Genomic DNA, 4,960 nt, shown 5'->3' with positions numbered 1-4,960 from the left:
AAGTGTATTAGCCGTTTTTTTTTTTGAAAAAAAAGAACCGGAATATTCAAATTTAATAAAAATATTGCTAAAATCTCATTCTGATTGATCAAGTGTATTAGCCGGTTTTTTTTTTGTTAAAAAAAAAGAACCGGAATATTCAAATTTGATAAAAGTATTGCTAAAATCTCATCCTGATTAATCAAATATATTAGCCGGATTAATTTAAATGTTATAAGTCTATAAGTTTAAATGCTATAAATAATGCAAAATTGAAATATATACAAGGGATCATCTTACTGTAACAGGTAAAATCATCCATCCGGTTTGCATTTATTACATGTGCAAATCAAAATGCTATTCCGGATCTCATCTTAAAATTAATTGGATTTGATTGAAACAATATTTTATAGCATGTTTTTCCGTTTTCCATAAACATCTTTCCGTTTTTATAAATGTTTTTCCGCTTCCATAAATGTTCATAAATGAATATATAAAATAAAATTAAAATAATATAATATTTAGGGATAAATTTAACAATCAGTATGGGATGTTAGTAATACTTTGTAATTTATAACTTGCAAGTATAACTTTTTTTCTTTCCTTTTTCAGATATAAAACAGGCATACAACGAAAACAACCATATTACAATAGTACGGTATTAGGTACTATTACAGAATGTACACGTTCAGCACATAGTGATTCATCTCAAACTTTATGTTCCGGTGAAAAACGATGTAATTGTTTGTATAATAAACGTGATTTATTGTAATTTACCGTATAAAAAATGATAAATATATGTAAATTGTTTATTTAACATTAGCATTATTTGCTTAAAAAAAAAAAGGTATGAATTTAATAATTAATAATAGATTGATTAATTATATCAGTATATATGAATATGAAATAAAAATTTTCTGATAAAATTTCTAATAATATGATGTATGATACTTTTTAATGATAATTGGAAATTTTAATTAATAATTATCATTTTTGATATATTAAAAAATAATACTTGTAAATAACCACTAAATATAATTGCATAAATATTAGGCAATATAAAGTAATAAGTAATATTTTATATTTATTTCGAATTTTATTAATTCTATTTAATGTAACATTTTATCATTTAAAATCCTAACAATTATTACTTTTGATATGTTACTATCAATTATCATTTCTGATACATTAACTATCAATGATCATTTATTTCTAATTTTGCTAATTTTATTTAATGTAATATTTGATCATTTAAAATGTTAGCTAACAATTATCAAAATCTTTACTATCAGTTATCATTTCTGACACGTCATTATCAATTGTCATTTTTGATACATTATTATCAGTTATCATTCCTGATACAATAACTATCAATGATTACTTATTTCTAATTTTACCAATTTTATTTAATGTATTATTTTATCATCTAAAATTTTAGCTAACAATTATTAAAGCCTTCATTATCAGTTATCACATCTGATGCGTCATTATCAATTGTCATTTTTGATAATTATTATCAATTATCATTCCTGATACAATAACTATCAATGATCACTTATTTCTAATTTTACCAATTTCATTTAATGTAATATTTTATCACTTAAAATGCTAGCTAACAATTATCGAAATCTTTGCTATCAGTTATCATTTCTGTTACATCATTATCAATTATCATTTTTGACATGTCATTATCAATTATTACTTCCCATATGTTACAAAGCAGTATTTGCAAGAAACTACAGGATAATTGCACAATTATTAAGTAACATAAAATGATAAAGTAACATTTTACATTCTTTTATTTCTAGTTTTATTTAATATGATATTTTTGTGAATTCAAATTTTAAACTTTAAAAATAGAATGGAATTAATTTGAACTTCAAAAATTCATCATCATTCATTTCGTTGGATTTAATTTTTCTTTAAATTTTTATTTGTTCTTGAATTATCTGATGATAATGATGGTATCATCTTCACTTCTTGTAAATTATTGATTCGTTGTTCTGGAATGAAATATTTTGGTTAGCTTTCAGGATTTTAAAATTCCAGGATTTTAGGATAAATAATTTTAGTCACTAAACTTTTCATGTTAATTTTTTGCAAGGATTTATGCTAAATATCAGAAGGTATATACATGTTTTAGGTCTAAAAATTACTTGTAACAGGTAGGCTTTTATTTTAATCTTATTAAAGTAATATATCATAAAATTTAATAACATGAACAAATCCTAATTTACCTAATAAAGAAGTTATTTTACTCTAATCTTATTATTTTTAGCATAATTTTTTATTAAAATGTAAATTAACGAGTATCAATTTCATCCGCAATTGGTGCTTTTGTTCTCATATCACGTTCTGCTCGTTGTACTGCTTGATATACATCAGCATAATGCTTTTGTACTGCCTTTAATTTTAGGTTTAATTTTTGGTATAATTTTATTTTAGGTATAATTTAAGAATAATTTTCTCTCATTAACGTATGTTTATGTTTACAATTGCTAGAAACATTTTTGTAGAAAGGTTTTAAAAAAGAAGAGAGATAAAAAAAATTAAGTATAAATAAATTTTTGACAAATGAAGTATAAAATTAAGTATTAAGTAAGTTAAGTATTAACTATTAAGTATAAATGTTTCTTTTTTTAATCAAAAATAGTAAAATCCTTATCTTTTCAAAAATTTTTTTTCATCAAATTGTTTTAACTTTGGCACTAATTAGAAATAGTTTACTACAATTAATTAGTGATATTTAAAATAAATGAATAAAAAAAAATTTTCATTTCTCAAATTTCTTATCAATTAAGTGCTTGAAATTATTTCAAGATCGGGCTAAATTAGAGCTGAGTTTGATTACGATTAATTGTTAAACTACATTTAATTAGAATCAATTATTAAAGTAATTACTAGCTTACTTCATACTTTAATAATTTTTCTAATGATAATGATTGATTAATGATTATTTGAATATCATACATGCGACAGCAAAATCTCTACTACACATTGTATCATACGATAACTTTATTCGCCATCGACAAAAATTAATCTTTAATCCGGAATGGATCTTCATTCCTGAACGCACTTTTTAAAATACGGAATCCAATATCCGCGTTTTTTTTTTCGAAAGACTTACCTCTTCGAATTTGCTTCGATCATCATTGGTACTAGCGGTAGTTTCCTTAAAAATATCACCAAGCGACATTGTTACTGCCTTTTTGAATGTTTCCGCTGCATCACCCGGTGTATCCGGATCTGATTCATAAAACTGTCCGTATTTTCGATTGTAAACTCTATAAAATTCTTATTGGGAAACAAGCCTACCAGCAATTAGTAAAAGGAGAACAAACTAATTAGAATAAGTTACAAATTAAGTAATGATTAACTGAGAAAATAAGCCATTTTATTCACTTCCAACCTTTAATAGAATTTGATGATTACGTAAAAAACACGTGTGTGACATTTATCGACTAGTAGCTTTAAGAACACGTGTACGATGTGTACCACTTTGTAGCTTTAAGAGCACGTGTGTAACATTTGTCGATTAGTAGCTTTAAGAACACGTGTACGACGTGTACCACTTTGTAGCTTTAAGAGCACGTGTGTAACATTTATCGATTAGTAGCAGTTTTGAGAATACGTGTACGACGTGTACCACTTTGTGGCTATATAAAAAAGTTAAATTATTTTTTTTACAATATTAAAAATGTATGAAAATGAAATGATAACATACTGATACGTATCCAAAACATTTGCAACGTTAAGAAATGCTCGTCGTTCACGTGTTAATGCATTACCGTATAGTAGAAACCAGTTATACGTGAAAATATACGCTGTTAAAGCCATCAAACTACCCGTTACTTCATCATACGTATACATCAAATTACTGACAAAACTAAATATCACATTTTCTCATTAAATAAAAAAATCAAAAAGCAAACGAAACGTGCAATTTATTCACGTATCAGACAGACGTATTTATTTATTTGTGTACCAGATGGATGTATCTATTCATTCATGTACCAGAAAGACGTATCAAATTATCGATATAGATATGGCTAATTTTATCTATCTGCTCATTTTAATACGCTTATACTTTACTTCACTTTTTTCTCACGTATATATCAACATATTTACACGTATATTCAAATGGAGTTAAATTTTCTGGAAAAGAAACGTATATGCTACCAAAAAAATCCAATAGTTATAAGCGTGCAAAGAGTAGCATTGAAACGTGAGAAACGTTGAGATTTCTTTTTAATACTACTACTATCTGTTGAATTCATTTTATTCATTAATCTGAAAATAAAAAAAAAATTTCAGATCATAATAGGTATTAAAAGAATTTAATTTTGAATGTTATTTATTAAGTTTAAAAATTTTAAAATATATTAAAGGCATTTCATGTTATTAGACAATAATCATTAATAAATTAAACAAATACGTCGAAAAAAAAGAAAAAAAAAAGAAAAAGGAAATTCGAATCAGTTCTATATCATATAAATGTGAATATGAAAATTATCGGAAAAAATATTCAAAAAAAAGGGCCAAAATTTTTCAGTGATTCATTTTTTTTTACCAAAATAATTAAAATGATTAAATTGATAAATTGGAATTTGTCAAAAGATTAACAGAGAATTAAATTTTGAACTTAAAAAACTTTCATTTAATTTTTATTGTTGAGAAAATTTTTTACACACGTAAACAAACACGTATGCGATGTATACTGCTGAAACAACCCGCTTGTAAACTACTAAATGAATTTTATTTTAATAAATTTGTTATTTTATATCATTTCTAATTTTAATTTAACATTATTTGAAAATAAAAAAACAATTTGTTTGTTTTATTTACTTTCCATTTCATTTATTGTGCAAATTATCATAATTGTTTATTATACAAAATAAATTTTGAAATAATTCAAAACTTTATCATTTATTATTTTCTCTCATTCTGTTTTTTATTATCATTTATCAAATGCGATTCTTTG

General features: G+C 24.1%; 2 protein-coding genes across 2 annotated transcripts in view; one reads left to right on the top strand and one right to left on the bottom strand.

Moving 5' to 3' along the window:
• LOAG_18697 (ankyrin repeat domain-containing protein) overlaps positions 1 to 751 on the top strand; it is a gene marked incomplete at both ends in the record, with an annotated part of 9,009 nt that extends 8,258 nt beyond the window's left edge. The window contains one exon of the mRNA XM_020451360.1: positions 592 to 751. Within this exon, the coding sequence (XP_020304861.1) occupies positions 592 to 751 (160 nt within the window). The remainder of the gene's footprint in view (positions 1 to 591) is intronic.
• A 1,530-nt stretch (positions 752 to 2,281) lies between these two features.
• Positions 2,282 to 3,849, bottom strand: LOAG_12608 (hypothetical protein; the record flags this gene model as incomplete). The annotated part of the gene is made up of 3 exons (XM_003148121.1): positions 2,282 to 2,383; positions 3,107 to 3,263; positions 3,704 to 3,849. 3 exons carry the CDS (start codon positions 3,847 to 3,849, stop codon positions 2,282 to 2,284), a joined length of 405 nt encoding a protein of 134 aa, XP_003148169.1.
• Between the last annotated feature and the right edge of the window lie 1,111 nt (positions 3,850 to 4,960).

Source organism: Loa loa, assembly GCF_000183805.2.
Source record: "Loa loa unplaced genomic scaffold supercont3.450, whole genome shotgun sequence".
Taxonomy (NCBI): domain Eukaryota; kingdom Metazoa; phylum Nematoda; class Chromadorea; order Rhabditida; family Onchocercidae; genus Loa; species Loa loa.
Note: the sequence above shows the minus strand (reverse complement) of the source record. Positions and strands in the feature narration are given on the sequence as shown.